The sequence below is a fragment of the Dreissena polymorpha genome, chromosome 3, assembly GCF_020536995.1.
Source record: "Dreissena polymorpha isolate Duluth1 chromosome 3, UMN_Dpol_1.0, whole genome shotgun sequence".
In the NCBI taxonomy this organism is placed as follows: Eukaryota; Metazoa; Mollusca; class Bivalvia; order Myida; family Dreissenidae; genus Dreissena; species Dreissena polymorpha.
Genome location: NC_068357.1, coordinates 76,800,516 through 76,824,078, shown reverse-complemented (window position 1 = coordinate 76,824,078; position 23,563 = coordinate 76,800,516). Strand labels below are relative to the sequence as shown.

General features: G+C 36.6%; 1 protein-coding gene across 4 annotated transcripts in view; it reads left to right on the top strand.

Annotated features, from left to right (window-relative positions):
• The window catches only part of LOC127874831 (neutral alpha-glucosidase AB-like), a 67,607-nt gene extending 46,044 nt beyond the window's left edge, over nucleotides 1-21,563 (top strand). For 2 of the 4 annotated variants that reach the window (XM_052419464.1, XM_052419463.1), the window contains exons 14-23: nucleotides 62-285; nucleotides 549-645; nucleotides 1,692-1,852; nucleotides 7,058-7,307; nucleotides 8,769-8,845; nucleotides 10,263-10,337; nucleotides 13,970-14,083; nucleotides 14,934-15,043; nucleotides 16,707-16,810; nucleotides 17,512-21,563. In XM_052419464.1, coding sequence (XP_052275424.1) covers nucleotides 62-285; nucleotides 549-645; nucleotides 1,692-1,852; nucleotides 7,058-7,307; nucleotides 8,769-8,845; nucleotides 10,263-10,337; nucleotides 13,970-14,083; nucleotides 14,934-15,043; nucleotides 16,707-16,810; nucleotides 17,512-17,618 — 1,319 coding nt within the window. In that variant the 3' untranslated portion in view covers nucleotides 17,619-21,563. The remainder of the gene's footprint in view (nucleotides 1-61; nucleotides 286-548; nucleotides 646-1,691; nucleotides 1,853-7,057; nucleotides 7,308-8,768; nucleotides 8,846-10,262; nucleotides 10,338-13,969; nucleotides 14,084-14,933; nucleotides 15,044-16,706; nucleotides 16,811-17,511) is intronic. The other 2 variants (XR_008047125.1, XR_008047124.1) reach the window with 2 other exon arrangements.
• The last annotated feature ends 2,000 nt before the right edge of the window (nucleotides 21,564-23,563 follow it).

Here is a 23,563-nt window from a genome sequence, read left to right as displayed (position 1 = left end):
GTGTAAAATACGTATCTAAGTGGTAAAGGGTTAACTAAACTTGCTTCTGTTTCCCTGCCAGGTTCCTCCAGCTGGCCTGACTTCACCAACCCGGAGGTACGCAAGTGGTGGGCCTCGAAGTTCCTATTTGAGGAGTACAAGGGCAGCACACCCAGTCTGTTCACGTGGAATGACATGAATGAGCCGTCCGTGTTCAACGGGCCTGAGATCACCTTCCACAAGGACGTGAAACACATGGACGGCTTTGAGAACAGAGACTTACATAATATGTATGGCTTCTATGTGGTGAGTTGAAGGGGATTTCAGTCATGTTCTGAGAAAACTGGGCATAATGCATGTGCATAAAGTGTTGTCCCTGATTAGCCTGTACGGTCTGCACAGGCTAATCAGGGACAACACTTTCCGCCTGAATTGGATTTTTTGCTAAAAAGAGACTTCCTTTAAACAAAAAATGTCATAAAAGCGGAAAGTGTTGTCCCTGATTAGCCTGTGCGGACCGCTTTAAGCCCAGTTTTTTAAGAAGATAACATTCTTTGTCATCTTTTCAGCAACAAGCCACTGCTGAGGGCCAGTTACTGCGTAGTAACAATCAGGAGCGCTTCTTTGTGCTTACTCGTGCCTTCTTTGCTGGATCACAGAGATGGGGTAGGATTTTTAGAACGCTTATTGGCATTTTCATTGCCTCTATAACTGTTCTCCTACAAGCTCTGTCATCTTACAAAGTACTAATGGATGTCAATGTGCAAGTTTAGGTGTACAGTATTAAGTGTTGTTTTATTATAAAAAGTCTTAAATAACTTGTGGAACATTTGACAGTAAGGAAGTTAATGTTAATAATCCTAAATATCATCTATGGAAATAAATAAATAAATAAAATAAGTACATAAAAGAAAGATGTATGTCTTTATTGATTTTGGTCATGACTAGGCGAATCTGGTGGCATTATCTCAGCAGGTAATAGCTGATACTGCATAAAGCCACTTTTAATGTACTAGTGAATATTATAAAGAAATGTTGCTGGAATCAGTCCACAAATATCCAAAGATATCTATTAAAAACAGTTTAATTCCGTCTAGTAAAATAATTTGTAAAAATAAAGCTTAAAAGACACTTTATCTCATGTAAGAGTGTGTGTGTGTGTGTGTGCCCCTGTAGTTACTTTGACACTTGTGATAAAGGCTTTTTATTTTTAACTCGGCGTTTTCGGAGAAAACCCAAGGTATTGTCAGCCAGCTCATCATGTCGTCCGCTCTGCGTCGTGCTAAAACCTCAACATTTTGTTAAGGTTTTGAACATTGGCTCTAAAATCAAATTGCTTCCACCTACAACTTTGAAACTTAATATGTAGATGCACCTTGATGAGTTCTACATGCCACACCCATTTTTGGGTCACTAGGTCAAAGGTCAAGGTAACTGTGACCTTAAAAAAAAAAAAAAATCTGACAAGCTTTCATTTATTCAAAACTGCATCCGTAGATGAGCGTGGCACCTGTTATGCGGTGCTCTTGTTTAGCCAAGTTGTCTTATTTGCCATTGTAGTGTAGCAAAAATTTAACACATTTTTGTGTTGAAAGTCCGCAGTGATGAGGGACATTAGGGGGATTGATAAAAAGAACTGGTCTTGGCACTCTTCTATTTTGCTTCAGATCTTAAGGTATGATAAACTGCGATGTGTGTGTATACCCTTGTAGGTTCTGCCTGGACGGGTGATAACATGGGTGACTGGTCTCACCTGAAGGTGTCCAACCCCATGATGCTGTCCCTCAACCTCGTGGGCATCACACACTCAGGGGCAGATATTGGGGGCTTCTTCAAGAACCCAGACACGGAACTGCTTACCAGGTGGTACCAGGCAAGTACTTTATGGTTAATTTAGGTAAAGTTACATACTGAATTGTAAATTTTGGTAAGTAATTATATTGTATGGTAAATTTTGGTAAATACACATGTTGTAATTTGTATTTTTTTGCGTTTTGGGAAAAGGCCGGACTTTATTATACGGAAAAAAGTTGCATTAGAAGCCCTAATGCCATTACAGAAGAATGTATGAAGTGACAAACATAATGGATATGAATTTGAATATTGCTATACAGAGATCCACTGATATATAAATCAGACCATGTTAGCAATTAACATCATTCAAACAGTAATATTGCCAATTGTTTTTTCTATGCAAATAGACTGAACTTGAAAAAAGCCCATGCACATTGATATGGTAATGTTTAGCTTGCTAAAAGCATTATGATTGTTAGGCAAATAATGTATGAGTTTATCCATAGAGGCTTTTATTATCCTCGCCGAAATTTGTTTCAGAGGGGATATAGTAATTGGTCCCGTCCGTATGTCCGTCTATAGCATAACTGCAAATCTATTCAATGGATTTACTTCAAACTTAGAATATAAACAGATGGCAACTAGGAGAAGTGCAGTGACCAAGAACCATAGCTCTATCTACCTTAGTTTTTGAATTATCTCCCCTTTTATATAATATCAAATTGAATTTTTGTCCGGAGCATAACTCTAAATCTACTGAAGAAATTTCTTGAAACTTGAAATATAAACAGATGGCAACTAGGAGAAGTGCAGTGACCAAGAACCATAACTCTATCTACCTTAGTTTTTGAATTATCTCCCCTTAAATATAATTTCAAAGTAAATTTATGTCTGGAGCATAGCTCTAATACTACTTAAGGGATTACTTGAAACTTTAAATACAATCAGATGGCCAGTAGGAGAAGTGCAGTGACTAAGAACCATAACTCTATCTACCCTAGTTTTTGAAATATCTCCCTTTATTTAATTTTAAAGTAAATTTGTGTCTGAAGCATAACTCTAAATGTACTGAAGGGATTTACATGAAACTTTAAATATAAACAGATGGCAAGTAGAAGAAGTGCCGTGACTAAGAACCATAACTCTACCTTAGTTTTTGAATTATCTCCCTTTATTTAATTTCAAAGTTAATTTTTGTCTGGAGCATAACTCTAAATCTACTGAAGGGATTTACTTGAAACTTGAAATGTAAACAGATGGCCAGTAGGAAAAGTGCAGTGACTAAGAATCATAACTCTATCTACCTTAGTTTTTTATGCCTCCTTTGGAAGGAAAGGGGGCATATTATGATCGGACTGTCCGTCCGTCCGTCTGTCTGTCTGTCTGTCCGTCTGTCTGTCTGTCTGTCTGTCCGTTTGTCTTTCCGTCTCACTTTGCGTTTAGGTTTCGAAAAATGCTCATAATGTCCCTCGAGATATAACCTTCATATTTGGTATGCATCTGTATATGGACGAGGCCTTTCCATACGCACAAAAATTTTCACCCCTGTGACCTTGACCTTGTACTTTAGGTCCGCGTTTAAGTTTCGAAATCTGCGTGTAAGTTTAGAAAAAATGCTCATAACTTCTATGTCCCTTGAGATATAACCTTCATATTTGGTATGCATGTGTATATGGACAAGGCCATTCCATACACACACAAATTTTCACCCCTGTGACCTTGACTTTGAACTTAGGGTCCACGTTGAGATTCCGAAATCTGCGTTTAAGTTTCGAAAAATGCTCATAACTTTGTCCCTTGAGATATAACCTTCATATTCTATGTCCCTTGAGATATAACCTTCATATTTGGTATGCTGAGGCCTTTCCATACGCACACACATTTTTAACCCTGTGACCTTCAACTTGAACTTAGGGTCCGTGTTTAGGTTTCGAAATCTGCGTTTAGGTTTGGATAAATGCTCATAACTTCTATCAAAGCATTTATAGGTGGCATATGGTGACAGCTCTTTTTTTATGTCCCCGAAGGAGGGCATATAGTGCTCGGACAGTCCGTCCGTCTGTCCGTCTTTCCGTCACACTTTTGTGTTTATTTGTTATTAATTTGCTTAATCGGTTGCAAATGGTGCCTTTGGCTTTGTAAGTTTTGGATTTCAATGGTCTTTTTAGCTCGAGTATTATATATGAATTATATATATATGTGGAGCTACCCTACTCACGTTGGCGTTCTGTTTCCGTGCCGTTTCCGTTAGCGTGCAAATGTTAACTTTTCGTACTACCCCATTTATTTTCATTGTCCCTTGACATATTGCTTTCATATTTTGCATACTTGTTTAATATTAAAGATAGCAACTTGATATTTGGCATGCATGTGTATCTCATGGAGCTGCACATTTTGGGTGGTGAGTCAAGGTCACGGTCATCCTTCAAGGTCAAAGGTAAAAAAACATTGTATTTTTCTTTCCTAAAACTTTAACCTTCGATAAAGTTTTGTCATTACTTTTGAATATTGAAGATAGCAACTTGATATTTGGCATGCATGTGTATCTCACGGAGCTGTACATTTTGAGTGGTGAAAGGTCAAGGTCATCCTTCAAGGTCAAAGGTCAAATTTATGGCTTTAAATGCGCAATAGGGGGCATTGTGTTTCTGACAAACACATCTCTTGTTGAATTATCTCCCTTTATTTAATTTTAAAGTTATTTTTTGTCCAGAGCATAACTCAATATCTACTGAATGGATTTACTTGAAACTTTAAATATAAACAGATGGCAAGTAGGAGAAGTAAGAACCATAACTCTTTCTACCTTAGGTTTTGAATTATCTCCCTTTAGTTAATTTCAAAGTAAATTTTTGTCCCGAGCATAACTTTAAATCTACTGAAGGGATTTACTTGAAACAAGAAATATACGCATAATTCCAAAACTTTATAACTTATAGATCCTTGATATATAAATAGATGACACAGCTGCCATGTTTTACAAATATTATTCTACTCTCTTAAACAAATGTTGTCATACAAGCAAACACATTTTGGCGGGGATTTGGCACTACTGTGACAAGCTCTTGTGTTTAGTTAACATGTGCAAGGAAAATTCTTTGTTTGGGAAAATTGCCAAATTGGGAAAAACTTTCAAAGGGGAATGGACTGTTAAAATAAAACTGTGAAATACTGTTTAATAAAACTGTGAAATACTGTTAAATAAAACTGTGAAATACTGTTAAATAAAACTGTGAAATGCTGTTAAATAAAACTTTGAAATACTGTTAAATACTGTTAAATAAAACTGTGAAATACTGGAAAATAAAACTGTGAAATACTGTTAAATAAAACTGTGAAATACTGTTAAATAAAACTGTGAAATACTGTAAAATAAAACTGTGAAATACTGTTAAATAAAACTGTGAAATACTGTTAAATAAAACTGTGAAATACTGTTAAAGAAGGCAAACAGTCCGCATTAGCCTCATTCTGGGCAAATTGGGCTCATAGAATGTGCGTTAAATGTCATCCCAGATTGGCCCGTGGAGTCCACACATGTGTGTTAAATGTCATCCCAGATTGGCCCGTGCAGTCCACACATGTGGGTTAAATGTCATCCCAGATTTGCCCCTGCAGTCCTAGATTGGCCAGTGCAGTCCACACATGTGCGTTAAATGTCATCCCAGATTGGCCCGTGCAGTCCACACATGTGCGTTAAGTGTCATCCCAGATTGGCCTGTGCAGTCCACACATGTGCGTTAAATGTCCTCCCAGATTGGCCCGTGCAGTCCACACATGTGCGTTAAATGTCATCTCAGATTGGCCCGTGCAGTAGACACATGTGCGTTAAATGTCATCCCAGATTGGCCTGTGCAGTCCACACATGTGCGTTAAATGTCATCCCAGATTGACCCATGCAGTCCACACATGTGCGTTAAATGTCATCCCAGATTGGCCCGTGCAGTCCACACATGTGCGTTAAATGTCATCCCAGATTAGCCCGTGCAGTCCACACATGTGCGTTAAATGTCATCCCAGATTGGCCCTTGCAGTCCCAGATTGGCCCGTGCAGTCCACACATGTGCGTTAAATGTCATCCCAGATTGGCCCGTGCAGTCCACACATGTGCATTAAATGTCATCCCAGATTGGCCCATGCAGTCCACACATGTGGGTTAAATGTCATCCCAGATTGGCCCGTGCAGTCCACACATGTGCGTTAAATGTCATCCCAGATTGGCCCGTGCAGTCCACACATGTGCGTTAAATGTCATCCCATATTGGCCCGTGCAGTCCCAGATTGGCCCGTGCAGTCCATACATGTGTGTTAAATGTCATCCCAGATTGGCCTGTGCAGTCCACACATGTGCGTTAAGTGTCATCCCAGATTGGCCCGTGCAGTCCACACATGTGCGTTAAATGTCATCCAAGATTGGCCCGTGCAGTCCACACATGTGCGTTAAATGTCATCCCAGATTGGCCCATGCAGTCCACACATGTGCGTTAAATGTCATCCCATATTGGCCCGTGCAGTCCACACACGTGCGTTAAATGTCATCCCAGAATGGCCCGTGCAGTCCACACATGTGCGTTAAATGTCATCCCAGATAGCCCCGTGCAGTCCACTCATGTGCGTTAAATGTCATCCCAGATTGGCCCGTGCAGTCCACACATGTGCGTTAAATGTCATCCCAGATTAGCCCGTGCAGTCCCAGATTGGCCCGTGCAGTCCCAGATTGGCCCGTGCAGTCCACACATGTGCGTTAAATGTCATCCCAGATTGGCCCGTGCAGTCCACACATGTGCGTTAAATGTCATCCCAGATAGGCCCATGCAGTCCACACAGGCTTATCAGGGATGACACTTTCCACCTACAAGGGATTTTCATTTAAGAGAGACCAAAATTAAGCAAAAAAACCCATAAAATCTGAAAGTGCGAATTGCACAGGCTAATATCTGACAACACCATATGCACCTCTATCGCAGGCTTATCTCTGACTACACCATATGCAACTCTTGCACAGGCTAATCTGTGACGACACCGTATGCACCTCTTGCAAAGGCTAATCTGTGACGACACCGTATGCACCTCTTGCAAAGGCTAATCTGTGAGGACACCGTATGCACCTCTTGCAAAGGCTAATCTGTGACGACACCGTATGCACCTCTTGCAAAGGCTCATCTGTGAGGACACCGTATGCACCTCTTGCGCAGGCTAATCTTTGACACAGTATGCACCTCCAATAAGCCCAGTTTTCCTAGAATGTGACTCAAGTAAACAAAGTTAAGTTTTTCTCCCCCAGGCCGGCGCCTATCAGCCGTTCTTCCGAGCCCATGCCCATGTAGACACCAAACGCCGGGAACCATTCGTGCAGCCCGAGGAAAACATGAAGATCATTCGAGACGCAATCAGGGCCCGTTACTCCTACCTGCCCTTCTGGTACACGCTCTTCTATGAGGGAGAGCAGAAAGGTGTTCCACCAATGAGGCCCTTATGGGTGGAGTTTCCAAAGGACCCAAATACGTTTACTATGGACGATGAGTATTTATTAGGTAACTTGTAATTTTTGGTTTGAATTTAGTATAAGTTTAAGTTGAATTCATATTAAGGGTATTGTTTATTATATCATCATAATTCTTAATTTAAACTTCAAATTAAAATTTCTTATATATGCTTTCTTTGCTTGGAACTATTAATGGATTCCCAAAACAATTGGTGAAAGGTTCGGTATACAGTATTTGTTCATTCCTGTGTAGATGACTTCAGTGAAATTAATTTTGTGGGTTTAAAAAAGTCCTTATGTCCTTGTAAGTGCTATATTGAATGCTATTAAATGATTAAGCATATAGTTAATACACAAATTTGGTGAGTGTTACAGCAAAGTACAATAACCACAATTAACCTAGATTTTAGAAGATGCTCTAAACCCTTCCTATGTAGATCACTATTTTAGCGGCAATATGGGGAAATGTGACTTAATGCATGTGCCTAAAATGCTGTCCGCACGGGCTATCAGGGATCAGGGTCGACAATTTACGCTCTCATGGAATGTTTTGTTAAACCCTTTCCCACTCAGAAGCAAAGTAATAATGGTTATGTGCAAACAGCATAAAACCAGAACAGCCTGTGAGTAACTAGAGTCTGTTCAGGTTTTATACTGTTTGCTGCTCATCAGTATCTAAGGGTTGGAAATGAAGCCTTTAAAACTTGAATCTAGTAAGAAAGGTCTTTAATAAAATTTAACTATCTGAGGGACTACAAATGCGTAAAAATACGTATCTAAGTGGTAAAGGGTTTATTAAAGGAAGTCTCTCCTTAGGAAATCCAGTTTAGGCAGAAATGTTGTCCCTGATTTTCCAGTGCGGACAGGATATTCTTGGACGATACTTTACGCATATGTATTAAGCCCCATTTTCCCAGAACAAGGCTCATATGTTTGTGAAAACCTGCACTGTTGAGATTGCAAGGAAATCAACAGTGCATGGCATAGTTCTCAATAGAATGTGTGTTATTGCCCTTTGTCTGTAAATAAGGCGGCGTTGTTCTTGTGTATTGTTCCAGCGTGCTTCATAAGCAAGCATCAGTTTTGGGAATCATGTCTCTTCATTCATATGGGAATATTGATCTTTCTGTATTCATTAAAGCCTTTGGTTCAATATGTGTTTGTAGAATGTTTTTTGTTTGGGACTACATTATAAATGATTAGTGTAAAAATGAGAGTGATCAGGTCTGTTACCTATTATATAAGCTGCATGGTGGGAACATCAGTCTTGGGACATATTTGAACAGCTCAAGATATGCCCCTGCTTCCATATACTCTTAGTATTCTCAGTCTACTATTGAGACTGCGAAAGCTTGCATCTTGCACGACATGATAGCGGACAGAGTAGCTCCAGACCAGCCCAATACAACTCATAGGCTTGTCTTACGCTGCGCTTGCTTCATATGGTATAATACCCATTTGCACACAACATGGGTCGTTTTTTATAACATCTATACTCATTTGCTTGCAGGTTCAGCTCTGCTTGTAAAGCCAATCACGGAGCCAGGCCAGACTGGTACACAAGTCTACTTTCCGGATATGGACGGGGTACGACTGGTTTCAAGCATTTCCTGTCTTGACCAGTACACTTTTCTTGGAGATGTTTTATTATTTGTTATAATTGGGCTGCCCTCTGTGAAAAGGTAGTTAAGTGCATGTGCATAAATTGTCATGCATTATTAGCCTGTGCAGTCTGCACAGGCTAATAAGGCACTACACTTTCAGCCTTATCTTAAGTTTTTGCTAAGAAGAGACTTTCTTTTAAAAAAAAAATATTATAAAAGCCGAAAGTATTATCCCTGATTAGCCTATGCGAACTGCATAGGCAAATCAGGTATGACACTTTAAGCACATGCATTGAACCCCCTTTTCTCAGAACATGGCCAAATTGCATTCCAGTCTCCAAAGGAGGGCATTAAGTAACTGCACTCTCTGTCCATCTGTGTTTCACGGGTAGTTTTTAATGGTGTAATGTCCGATCAGGTTTTATGGTAGACCAATTTTTTGTGTCTTTTTAATGCCGGACAAGGATTTTGATTGGACCAAGAGTTATACTTCAGCATGATCAGAAGATGCAGTGTAGCTTACCGGTACTTTTCTTATGCTCCTCAGTGAAAGAAACCTTGCTACCTCTGTAAAAAAGTATTATTGACTCAATCTTGATAAAACTTGATGGAATGTTTATCTTGACATTTTCTAGGCTGAGTTTGAATGTGGGTCACCAAGTCAAATCTTACAAAACTCTTGTTACCACGCTAGAGGCCTTATTTATGACCCTTTATGAAACTTGTTCAGAATGTTTATCTTGACAATAACTTAAACAAGTTCAATCTGGTAACTTTCGTCTAGAAACTAGGGCAGTAGATCAATTCTTAAAAAAAAAATCCTACCTATCGAGGGTCGACATTTATGACTTGAGCTTCATGAACTTGGTCCGAAATTTTATCTTGGTCAGTGGCATTTAAAAACTAGGTCGCCAGGGCACATCTTAAAAACTTGTTTCCATGCTAAGGCCACTTAAATGACTCAGTCCTGTTTATCCTGACAATTTGAAGATCATTTTTTGAATGTTGGTCAGATTTGGTCAAACACAAGATCAGCTTGTCAAGTCATCAACAATCTGTGTCTGTAAACTCCGAGGAGCACTTAGGGGCCATCATGGCACTTTGAGGGCTCATCATGGCACTTTGTTTAACAAAAAGCATAGTATAAAAATCATGTCAAATTGAAAAAAAACAAAAACATATGCTTGATAGGTTTACAGATTAGTTTCCCAAGCTCTGATATGCTACAGATGCTTGCAGACTAAGGTAGCATTGCATCAACATTTAATTAGCAAGTTCCTACTTTACAAAATTAATTTTGAATAATTCAAAATGACAGTAATTATTCAATGGTGACACATTATTTTTCCTGGAAAACTAGGAGAAAAGAAATGTTGTGACCAGTATTGTTTTGATTACAGGTCTGGTATGATATAGATACGTACAAAGCCTACCAGGGTGGTCAGTCTACCTACGTAGAAGCGCCTTTATCCAAGGTAAGTTCAAATAACAAGGCCATACTTTTTATTTTGTGAAGCATGTTGTAATACATATACTTATTATGTGAATAATGTATTATATTCAATTATTTTCTGTGGTTTAGTGTGAAATAAAAGTGATTTTAAATTGATAATTTACTGTCTCAAACAGTGAAAAAAAATATTAAAAATTATATACAGTTTTCACAGTTTTATTGTCAAACAAAGTGGTTTATTACATCATGATATGAAATTCTCCAGTTTGACCCTTTTATAAAGGTTTTCCAAGGGTACAAAAGCTTTACATTAAAAGAAAATGTGTTGGTTTAGGAAGATTATGGAGGGTGCACCACTCATGAAAATAAATTCATTGAATTTGTCTGAACACTTGTGAAGAGTTAAATCTATAATCTACCAAAAACCAACAAAAACCCACTGCATATTTGATGAAGTTCCCCATATATTCTGTCCCAATTCCTAGCATTACATAGTAAATGCAGTTATTATGTCTACAAAGTATATGTTAGGTCCTGTTTAAAATGTATTAATTTTTACTTTATTTTTTTGTCACTTAATAATGCTAAATAAAAAAAAACAATTAACTAACTATTCATTGATCACAGGTCAACATCTACATTTAATGTGTTATATCAAACAGCTTTTTGGATTGTGAATATTGCCATACTCATTTGTTTTATGAATGATTTTTAGCTCGGCTGTTTTCGGAGAAAACCCGAGGTATTGTCATAGCCAGCTCGTCCGCCGTCCGCCTTGAGTTCTACAAGCCACACCCATTCTTGGGTCACTAGGTCAGAGGTCAAGGTCATTGTGACCTCTAAAAAAAAAAAAATCTTACAAGCTTTCATTTATTTAAAACTGCACCTGCAGCTGAGCGTTGGCACCCGCTTTGTGGTGCTCTTGTTTGTTTTACTTATTACTATGTTTAGAAGTGAATTCTCAGTTTTTGTAAACTACATTTCTATTTTACAAGAAATGCTTGTGCAGTGAAAAATAACTGTTCTGTCAGTGATGCAACAGTTTGTATCATATCACAAAATGTAAATGCAATTACACATACATGTCTTTTGTCTTTTAAAGTCAGATATTTGTCTTTTTGACCTTCAACATATTCTCTCATCATCATGATGTCCTTGGCCTCTCAGTATTCTCTCATAATCATGATGTCCTTGACCTCTCAGTATTCTCTCATCATCATGATGTCCTTGACCTCTCAGTATTCTCTCATAATCATGATGTCCTTGACCTCTCAGTATTCTCTCATCATCATGATGTCCTTGACCTCTCAGTATTCTCTCATAATCATGATGTCCTTGACCTCTCAGTATTCTCTCATAATCATGATGTCCTTGACCTCTCAGTATTCTCTCATAATCATGATGTCCTTGACCTCTCAGTATTCTCTCATAATATGATGTCCTTGATCTCTCAGTATTCTCTCATAATCATGATGTCCTTGACCTCTCAGTATTCTCTCATAATCATGATGTCCTTGACCTCTCAGTATTCTCTTAAAATAATTATGATGTCCTTGACCTCTCAGTATTCTCTTATAATAATCATGATGTCCTTGACCTTTTAATATATTATTTCATAATCTTGATGTTCTTGACTTTTTAACATATGAATTCTTATCATGATGGTACTTTAGAAAGAAATATATATAAAGGAAAATGTCAATTGTAAAAGTTCAACCTTAAAATACCACCATTACATTTGGAATGCATTTTTCTGTAAAACTGTAATGGCTTCCATTCTTGCTTCATTAATTTTGAGGTCTCAAAACTACCATTTTGATTTTGGTTCATTTGTCAGCAAGTCTGCACAGATATTCTGTGTATATTATTCAGTTAAACATAAATTTGCAGTTATAGACCCATTCACATCAGTTGGATTTGCTAATTTGTCATCAATTTTGTTTGGAGATGAAACAAAAACTACCAGTGTAAGTTTGTGAAAATACAACAACAATGTTTTATGTGTTCACATCTGCGTTTTTGTTTTGGAGTGTTTTTTCAAATGCCTGGAAAATTGATTAAATATTAGGTCAATTTCTTTTAATTCCAAGTATTTAAAAAAAAATGAGCCTGACCTATTTGGTGGGTATAAAACACATGGTTTCCTGAGTAGAAGGCGGAAAGCCTCTTAATGATGTTAAGAAAAAGGAAGTATATGACATCAAATACCGCATGTGACAGGGAATTGAAGCTGAAGTTAATAGCAAATATGTTTGTGTTAGGATACATCACGTTATTGGCCTAAGTTGACAAACTCTGAAATCTTTGTCACTGGAAATTACTCATATCCAGGTTATTTGTCAGTGCTTTTTTTCACCACTTTGGGAATGGGGCGGCGTCCCTTTGGAGAATAAAAGTTTTTTTTAATATTATATTTTTATGCCCCCCTTCGAAGAAGAGGGGGTATATTGTTTTGCACATGTCGGTCCGTCTGTCGGGCGGTCGGTCGGTCCGTCCGTCCGTCGGTCCGTCCACCAGATGGTTTCTGGATGATAACTCAAGAACGCTTATGCCTAGGATCATGAAACTTCATAGGTACATTGATCATGACTGGCAGATGACCCCTATTGATTTTGAGGTCACTGGGTCAAAGGTCAAGACCACAGTGACTCGTTCTTGGATGCAGTTTAGGACCACATTTGCAGATTATATTATGTACTGGTGTCGTGGGGTCTCTGTCCGTCCACCAGATGGTTTCTGGATGATAACTCAAGAACGCTTATGCCTAGGATCATGAAACTTCATAGGTACATTGATCATGACACAGTGATTCGTTCTCGGATGCAGTTTAGGACCACATTTGCAGATTATATTATGTACTGGTGTCGTGGGGTCTCTGTCCGTCCACCAGATGGTTTCCTGATGATAACTGAAGAACGCCTAGGCCTAGGATAATGAAACTTATTAGGTGCATTGATCATGAATGGCAGGTGACCCCTATTGATTTTCAGGTCACTAGGTCAAAGGTCAAGGTAACAGTGACTCAAAACAGTAAAACAGTTTCCGGATGATAACTCAAGAATGCTTACTCCTAGGTTCATGAAACTTCATAGGTACATTGATCATGACTGGCAGATGACCCCTATTGATTTTCAGGTCACTAGGTCAAAGGTCAAGGTCACAGTGACTCTAAATAGTAAAATGGTTTCCGGATGATAACTCAACAATACTTACGCTTAGGATCATGAAACTTCATAGGTACATTGATCATGACTGGCAGATAACCCCTATTGATTTTCAGGTCACTTGGTCAAAGGTCAAGGTCGCAGTGACTCGAAAGAGTAAAATGGTTTCCGGATGATAACTCAAGAATGCTTACGCCTAGGATCATGAAACTTCATAGGTACATTGATCATGACTGGCAGATGACCCCTATTGATTTTCAGGTCACTAGGTCAAAGGTCAAGGTCACAGTGACAAAAAACATAATCACACAATGGCTGCCACTACAACTGTTTTACAAACAGCCCTTGTCTAAGGTTGTAGTTATACAGCTGGAAGGGAAATTAGCTAAATGATGAGATAAATTATCTTTTTACTCCCAAATTGGCAAAAAAACTACTTTTTTTCAATTGGGAATGAAAACACGCACTGTTCATTGTATTTGAATTTCAGATTCCAGTGTTCCAGAGGGGAGGTACAATAGTGCCAAGGAAGTTGAGGATCCGTCGCTCATCGTCTCTAATGGTGCACGATCCATTCACACTTGTTGTTTGTCTTAATAAAAATGTAAGTGTATACTTATGATATTTTGTTAGCTAAAGGTTCCCGATCCATTCACACTTGTTGTTTGCGTTAATAGAAATGCAAGTGTAAACTTATGATATCTTGTTGGCTAAAAATTCACAATCGATTCACATGTATTGTTTGCCCTCATAAAAATGTAAGTGCAAACTTATGATATCTTGTTAGCTTAAGGTTCACAATCCATTCATACTTGTTGTTTGCCTTAATAAAAATTTAAGTGTAAACTTATGATATCTTGTTAGCTGAATCCATTCTCACTGAATGTTTGCATTGATAATAAATTTAAGTGAAAATGTATTCTTCTTGGTTGTACATGTTTCATTTATGTGTATTCATCTCTCTGCTTCAATATGAAAGTATGAATTGAATGTTTAAATTTTTTTTTTTTTTTAATGCACATATGAGTTGTCCGTTCTACGGCATGATTGTCAAGCAGTGCAGGATTTTGTGTGGGTGGCGTATGAAACTGTTGTACATCTTTCAAACTTATGGTTGCCATGGTGTAGTGGATATGGTGTCAGCTTAGCGAATGGGAGATCACAGGTTCAATCCCAACTGTTGAAATCTTCTTTATATCTAACCAAATAAAAAAATAGTGGTTCTTCCCAGGAAACAAACTCAGTGTTTCAATTAGCCTTATGCTTTGGATGCAATCAAGCTAAAATAAATGTGTTTAAACAAACTTTAGTTATTAATTTAAAATTTTAACTGAAAAATTTGTTGGTGATGTTGGTGTTCATCAGTTTTTTTATTATGGTTCATCAGATGCAATAATATTACACCAAATTATCAATTTATTTGTAATATACATCTATTGTTCTTTTTCTTTCAGGGTTTTGCCAATGGCAGTTTATACGTGGACGACTATCACACATTCAACTATAGAAAGGGGGAATATATATTGAGATATTTCACTTTTGAACATAATGAATTACTAAGCCAGTAAGTGAATAATTTTGAGAGATTGAATTTGGTTTGAAAGCATTTTGCTTTTCAAAGTTTTGAAGTATACAATTTTTAGCTCAGTGTTTTCAGAGAAAACCCGAGGTATTGTCATAGACAGCTCGTCGTCCGATGTCCGCGTCGTGCTAAAACCTTAACATTTTGTCAAGGTTTTGAACATTGGCTCTTAAATCAAATTGCTTCAACCTACAACTTTAAAACTTCATATGTAGATGCACCTTGATGAGTTCTACATGCCACACCCATTTTGGGTAACTAGGTCAAAGGTTAAGGTCACTGTGACCTCTAAAAAATAAAAATATAAAATAATTCTGACAAGCTTTCGCAGCCGAGCGTGGCATCCGTTATGCGGTGCTCATGTTATATTATAGTTGTTTAGTTATTAATTATAGTGGTTACTCAAGGCAAAACACTGCTAGAGTGATGAAACTATATTTATATCCATCTGAATTTGCCTACTTTTTATACAATGATATTTTAGGGTTTGTTAACATACAGCAGATTATTGGGGTGTCATTGTGAACCCAATTTTGTTGAAGTTAAATCATAGTCAAAAAGGGGTAAATGACATTCTTTTTATTGTTTATTATTCTAAAATTCTAGTATAATTAAACCCTTTCCCACTCAGAAGCAAAGTGAAAATGTGCAAACAGCATAAAACCAGAACAGCCATCAAGTAACTCAAACTTGAATATATTAAGAAATGATTTTCTAAAGGACTTCAGTGCGTCAAAATACATATATAAGTGGTAAAGGGTTAATTTAAGTTATCTAAGTGTTTCAATATTATACATATCATGCAAGTTATTGACTAGTTAGACAGAACATGTGATGTGATATTCAGCTGAAGATATATTTACCAAGGCAGTATAATCGCACCTGGTATTAAATGTGGAACCAAGACGTAATATTGTTGGTTATAGTTTTATATTCCCCTGACGGCAATATTGTAAGGAGGAAAGGTATCCAATTTCAAGCTGTTGGTCTGTTTTTAAGGACATTGGATTTCTTGTAGGGAGCATATCTTGAAAACAAGTTGAGGTGCTTAAGAACCATTACCCTTAATTCCATATTGTTAGAATAATTGCCCTTTGTTCATGTATCAACATTTAAATTTTAAATGGGTAATATCGTGCAAACTATATGATAAATCAAATTTATATTGCATAGATAGATCTAAATGATTGGAAGTTCAGTGCTCAAGAGCAATAAGTCCTACCTTTCATAACTAATTTCACAGTTATTGTCCTTGGATATTTTAATTCTTAAATTATATCCAATGCACATCTCGACTATAATATGAGATAACAAAGCGAAACTTCATTGGTTTAAAGCTGGCTTGCGGAAACAAGATCTTGAAACTAAACTGCAAATGGCCTTTGGCAAAGTGGCATGCTGAGGTGTGTGTGTGTGGGGTATATGATAGCTCAATCAAGAAAGTGACAGTTCAAGTTAGACTAAACATGTAAAGGGGGAGAATCAAAGAGTTGAATAATTTGAGAATATTAAATATGATTTTGTTCGCTTACCACACTGTGGATTTATAAAATTGTATATATTTATAGATCAAATAATACAATATTTTATTTATGTATGTTTTTATTGGACAGCTTTTTAAGCAGCTGTACTTTCTCTGTTTTAGATTGGGTGATCAGTTTGGTAAGACTGCAACACGAGAGTGGGTGGAGAAAGTGATAATTGTTGGTCTCAAAGCAGAACCTAAGAGTGTAACACTCCGATCTAAAGGTGAGTCACTGTTAAATAGGCTCCTTGTTTAGTCAGACAGCCTAGCTCAGTGGGTGGAGAGAAATGGCGATAAATCCAACTAATCAAATAACCATAGTTTTGTAAAGCAATTTTGTAGGTTTTTATGAAGTCACTTTGGAGTCTGTCTCACTGACCGTGAACTCTTTTTATAATTTTAAACTAACAAATGCATTGCCTTGTTCTGAAAACATCACTTTGTTGTATCGGGTTCATTATAAAGATAATATGAGATAGGAATTTAAAAATGTTAAAGATCAGGGTTGTTTCATTTTTTGTCTTAAGTGCTCCTAAAAGGAAAAGTAATACCCTATGATAAAATTGCTTTGATGTTATAGATATACCTTTGCCATTTAAAAACCAACTATTTATGAAATAAATGATAGAACAACTCTGAACTTCCCTCCATTATTTCTACATGATTGTGAGATTAATTCTCTTCACAACTATGTTCAGACAAATGTCAATAATTATTTCTTGTTTGCTGAATCACAACCTCTCTTAATTTATTATTTACAGAAAACGTGACCTGATTGCTACATCCCCTGATTGACCAATCATAATGATTAACTTTTCACCCTGTTTTATAACAAATTAATAATATAAAATAGCAGGCTGTGAGGCTTTTTATTTTGTTGTCATGGTTTTAATTATTAAATTATTCCCATTTTCTTCTCTTGCAGGTGTTGAGAGTTACTTAGCATGGTCTTTCAATTCTGCCAGTGGGCAACTCATTATACGGAAGCCAGGGGTCAATATTGCCACAGATTTTAGTATTAAATTATCATAGTTCATGTTTTCATTGAAAGCCTACAAACATCGATATCTGGATTCCATGTGTGAAAGAATGTAATGTGAGAGAGAAAATGATGTTAAATGAAGATTTTGGTATTATCTATAGAACTTACATTTTAACATTTAATTATCTGTTTATCTAATGTCATATAAAATATGTGTATTTGGCTACACCATTTAGGAAATATTGTTATTTTGAATCTTAGTGTATACAGCTATTTTTTTGTTTTGTCTTCTCAGTATTGTAATGTATATTGATCTAACTAATTATGCCCCCCTTCGAAGAAGAGGGGGTATATTGCTTTGCTCATGTCGGTCTGTCGGTCGGTCCGTCCACCAGGTGGTTGTCAGACGATAACTCAAGAACGCTTAGGCCTAGGATCATGAAACTTCATAGGTACATTGATCATGACTCACAGATGACCCCTATTGATTTTGAGGTCACTAGGTCAAAGGTCAAGGTCACTGTGACCCGAAATAGTAAAATGGTTTCCGGATGATAATTCAAGAAAGCTTATGCCTAGGATCATGAAACTTCATAGGTAGATTGATCATGACTAGCAGATGACCCCTATTGATTTTCAGGTCACTAGGTCAAAGGTCAAGGTCACGGTGACCCGAAATAGTAAAATGGTTTCCGGATGATAATTCAAGAACCCTTATGCCTAGGATCATGAAACTTGATAGGTAGATTGATCATGACTAGCAGATGACCCCTATTGATTTTCAGGTCACTAGGTCAAAGGTCAAGGTCACGGTGACCAGAAATAGTAAAATGGTTTCCGGATGATAACTCAAGAATGCTTATGCTTAGGATCATGAAACTTGATAGGTACATTGATCATGACTGGCAGATGACCCCTATTGATTTTCAGGTCACTAGGTCAAAGGTCAAGGTCACAGTGACCCGAAATAGTAAAATGGTTTCCTGATGATAACTCAGGAAAGCTTATGGCTACGATCATGAAACTTAATAGGTACATTGAACATGACTCGCAGATGACCCCTATTGATTTTCAGGTCACTAGGTCAAAGGTCAAGGTCACAGTGACAAAAAACATATTTACAAAATGGCTGTCACTACAACTTAGAGCCCATATGGGGGGCATGCATGTTTTACAAACAGCCCATGTTAAGGTTTGTTATAGAATCATGTGCTCAATTGAAGTTTAAAGCTGTTTATGAATAATTGACCTGTAGTATGTGATATTTGTAGGACATAATAACTGTTTCTAGAAATGAGTAGAACAACAGGATTAAGGATAAAATATTAAACTTTCAAATTGTTCTCTTCCAATACTTAAATAGTGAAATGAAATATGACCAACATATGTCTGGGCATTACTAATACTAATTTGTGTAGTGCTACATTAGCATATATATCACAGGACATGCCTTTGCTTATGTTGTTGCTGAAAAAAACAGCTATTTCATTAGCTTTCATTTAGACTTTAACATTGAAACCAGTAGCATGTTTTTACAACATTAAAATCAGGATTGTGACAATCAAGTTTGAGATTTTGTTTAAATGATTTTTGGTGGAAAGTGAATATATTTAGAAAGATCAAATTATTTTCATTTTGTCTCAAAAGTTACCTAACATTTTAATATTTTAAAAGAGTAGAATAATAAACAAAATATACAAGTATGTAGATTTGTATGCAAACAATGTTTTGGTAAATACATACAATAAAAATAATGTATAAATACAAATGAATACCATATAAATTTGATATGTCCATTGTAATATCCAATGATGTGTGATCAAATTTTGTCTGTGTGAACTGAGCAGTTGTTGTTGTGAAATAAGAAATTGCTATTTAGTCATAACAGCGTTGGAAGTGTGATTTTTGTGTGAATTTTGTTGTATTCATTAGTTAATTTGTTGTTCACTGAAATCTTTCATTTGTGTTGTACAGGTGCACTTTGGAGTATATTGTGTTTGTAGTTTATATTGATTTTTGGACCATTTTGTTAGACTGTTTTTTTCTGTCTTTTGGTATGTCTACATTTAAACTTTTCTTTATGTATCAAGTATGCTATCATTACTAAAAGTGAACTAAAAAACAACAACACATTGTGCTAAATAGACTACATGTGTTGAACACAGTCCTAATACTGCTTTTTACTTTATTCATAACATAATGTTTAGTGATAAAATTTGTGTAAAATATCATGATATAAAATTATTTTTGAATTTTATGACAGTGATCTAACTTCGTTATGGGTCGTTTGATATGTGCACTTCTGCAGGGTTTACGAATGTTGGCTTTGTTTTGGTAATTTAAGTATATAAAGTATAGTGTTACCAAAGACGGGTTTTCCCTGTTCATAGAAAACACTTCTTTCAATTGATTTGTTTTGCAACTAGTATCTGATATATGAGAAATTTATGTGGAATAAAAACAATAAAATATCAGTTTTATGCCATTGGCACAAAATACATCTGCTGCTTTATTATGTTACATGGAAAACAAAGTTTTTATCTTCATTACATTATTAAATGACATGGTACTTATTTAAACTAGTTTTTATCTTTCATACAATATTTCAGATTTATATGGTTAAGTTTATGTACATGACGCCTTTTTATCTAAATGAAGGTCATCTCAAAAGAAATATCTATGAGTGTATTTTTCTTGTATGTAATATTTTTCTGTTCAATCGTGTGTTTGTTCAAATTCAGTCCGATAAAGCCAGTAATTTCATCTTGCTCTGATTTCTCTACTGTTCTTATTGAAATCCAGTTTCAGACTGTCGTTTCATCAGTGAAAACCCTGTGTTTTAAAATTAATGTAACAACATATAATATATTAATTATTGTTGGTATCATTCCATTAAAGAAATTATTCATTTTTACTACAATATGACCTTAGTTAAGCTAAGCTAAAAATAGCTTAAGAATGTCAGAAAATTGGGGCCTTGTAAAGTACCAAAGATGAGTGCTTATTATTACATGGGGTGATGGTTATTATTTGAAATTTTACTAATAGTGATGTATTAACCCTTCACCACTAAGATACACATTTCGACGCATGTGTAGTCCCTTAGAAAGTTAAATTTTATTAAAAACCTTTCTTAGAAGATTCAAGTTTTATATTCATTTTCAACCCTTAGATACTGATGAACAGCAAACAACATAAAACCTGATCAGACTGTGCGTTACTTGCAGGCTGTTCTGGTTTTATGCTGTTTGCACGTAGCCATTTTTTGTTTGCTTCTAAGTGGGAAAGGGTTAAATTAAATGCCTGGAACCATATGTTTCCAGTTTCAATGAACATACCGTAGTGAAAGTAAAGAGTGTCTGCAAGCGTGTTATATGTATGTGTGTTTGGGATATGCATGTTATTGTGGTTGAATAGATTGTGCATTTTAGTGCTCATCATACCCTTCAAGGGGTACATTTTCTTTGCAGCATGTGATATGACGAAGAAAAAAATCTTATTATCATGGTTGTCTTTTACCAAAACTATCCTATTCATGTAGAATTCCTTTATTGTATTATTGCCAAGGCACTTAGGTCGATTCTGACATCTAAATGGTAATGAATGTGAGAAATATTGAAAATGTTGTATACTGTTATGAATTGTCCATTTGGGTGCGCAACCTGGAGTTATCGTCATATTGATTTGTCACAAAGGTAACTGTGCTGAAAATGTCGAAATTATTTAGTCGCGCTCTCTGAAAATAGGGTTTAATGCATGTGCGTTAAGTGTCGTACCAGATTAGACTGTGCTGTCGGCAATGGCTAATCAGTGATGACACTTTTTGCCTAAACTGGATATTTGCGATGAAGACATTTTCTTTAAAAGAAAATTGTTATAAAAGTAGAAAGTGTCGCCCAGATTAGCATGTGTGGACTGCACATCTTTTCACAGAGCACGGCCTAAATGTAAAACGTCTATGCTGTGGAAGATGTATAATAAACAGTAAAAATATATCCAGTAGATATGTGTCAATTATAACCCATAGGTCCAGTAAAATATCCATCCAAAATAAAGAATAATTCTGCCCCCAAGAAACCACAGAAAGTCGGAAAATAAGCTGCCGTTTACAGGAATTGGCGTCCGTATGCTAAAAAGGCGCGACTTTCTTCTGTCTTTATGATATAAACTTCAAAACACCTGGGTCCACATCGTTACCCAATTGATTTGTTATGTAACAAATTTGACGTACGCATGTTTGCAAAAATGTTTATGACATAACGATTTCTGCGTTTTTGTACACTCCATTTCATTCTAATGCTATGGTAATTTTATAAATCCAATATTTAAATTATATGGAGATGCAACACTGTCATGTTCAGTCGTCGAAGATAAGACCTTTAATAAAAAGCTGATATCTCCTTAGTAACTCAACCGGTTGTAATATGTGGTGCCTGTCCTTTCAAATTGTATTCCATGTTGAACTGGAGATCATTTTGCTGCATTTCATCGTATTCGCAGAATGAACTTTTGAATGACCTACCTTACCTTCGCGTGTGTGTTAGTGGGGGTGTTCTTGGAAATAACTTTTTATACCCACACAAAGGAAGTTTAAGGGGGTATATAGGAATGAGCTTGTCTGTCGGTCCGTATTAAGTGTCCACTGTCTAATTCAAGTTATTTTCATCCGAGCTTTACCAAACTTGGTCAGATGTTGTATCTAGATGATGTCTAGGTCAAGTTCAAATATGGGTTATGCCGGGTCAAAAACTAGGACACGGGGTCACTTTGTGCGTTTTAAACATTGAGCAGGGTGTCCGCTGTTTTATGTGAAGACAACATGCAAACTAGTCTGTGTCAATGCGGCATGTGGAGGTTACTATTTGTCACGTCTGTGACAAAGCTCTAGTTTTTGTTAACCTCAAATGGACCTTTTCACAGATTTTGGCATGTATTGAAGTTTGTAATTAAATGCTTTATATTGATGAATGTGAACATTTGATCTTATAATCTCCAGTTAAAAACTAGCATAAAATTTAAGAAAGAAAAAAGTAAGCCTCAACTGGGCTCGAGCCCCTGACCCCTGGAGTAAATGTCTATCGTTTTGTCCTCTCGACCATCCGTGCTCATACAATGAGATACGTACTTTATATAAGCAATCCTCGTAGTATCCTTAAATATAACGACAACAACAGAACTCTCCAAATTATTCAATTGTTTCGCCTTGAATTTTTGCAACGATTTATAATTTTCAGGTTTTTAAATCGCCAAAATATGCATTTAATGGATATTTTAGAGCATGGTAAATGTTCAGTATTACTGTTTCCTTGCGAATATCATATCTACAAAGAAACTTGCGAATCTGAAACTTTTTTTTATTTTTTGTCAATTTACCAAAACATGAAAAGGCCCTTTTAATACTAAATCATTAAAATGTATGCAACTGGTAGCCCTTGTTTACTTGTTGGTCAAGTAACGGTGGTATTTATAACTAAAGCCACCCACGAACAGGAAACGTTCCTTTGGTAACTAGATTTAGCAATATTTTTCTTCCCCGGCCGCCAGGGATTTGCCTTATTTTGGTCACAGACATCGCAATCGGTTGTCCTTTCCCATTTTTAAAGTCATAAATAATTTAAATAATGTCCAATCATATACTGATAGGGGAAATATAACAACCGAACATTCTTGTTTTGCGACCATCCTCGCGTCATTAACCATATTATAATGACGAAATACAAATAGGCTTTTCTTCACGTTTGCTCGCCCATGTTTAGGAGAAAAACAATTATAATTATAGGCAATAAAAACAATAGTTTAACGAGCATTTATATATTATAACGCATACTCTCCAGCCTCAAATGCCTCAGTCACAAATGATCCGATCGCCGACCGATGTTTTCGATCTCCAGGCATATCGGGAAGACTGAACACGTCAGAGCCGCCCGCCGTCCGATGATAAACAAAGAATAATACATCAGTCACAAATAGAGACCCGATTTGCGGACGACGTATT